Below are 332 nucleotides of genomic sequence, written 5' to 3' on the forward strand. Positions count from 1 at the left end.
ATCTACAAATTTGTTAATGTTAGGGTAACAAGTATAAAAATTACAAAATATATAAACTTACTTGATGGGTCCTCTATTTGTATGGAAAACGAGAGGATGGACCTCCACACCAAGGGTGGCTACATATTTCTTCTCAAACTCTCCTGTCAAGTGACGCTTAACAAAGGTAGTTTTACCAGTACCACCATCACCAACCAACACCAATTTAAAGGTGGGCATGTCCTGTTCTGCTGCCATGGTGGAGATTTGGACTTGGTTCTGAAAAAATATATATACTATAATTATAAAATCATTCAATTAAGTTTGTTCAAAGAACACTGAAGAGAAGAAAT

At 35.2% G+C, this 332-nt stretch overlaps 1 protein-coding gene across 1 annotated transcript in view; it reads right to left on the reverse strand.

Annotated features, from left to right (window-relative positions):
* LOC119594084 (GTP-binding nuclear protein Ran) overlaps positions 1-332 on the reverse strand; it is a gene marked incomplete in the record, with an annotated part of 3,753 nt that overhangs the window by 1,658 nt on the left and 1,763 nt on the right. The window contains 1 exon segment of the mRNA XM_037943139.1: positions 62-258. Within this exon segment, the coding sequence (XP_037799067.1) occupies positions 62-237 (176 nt within the window).

The sequence above is a fragment of the Penaeus monodon genome, chromosome 33, assembly GCF_015228065.2.
Source record: "Penaeus monodon isolate SGIC_2016 chromosome 33, NSTDA_Pmon_1, whole genome shotgun sequence".
Classification (NCBI taxonomy): Eukaryota; Metazoa; Arthropoda; class Malacostraca; order Decapoda; family Penaeidae; genus Penaeus; species Penaeus monodon.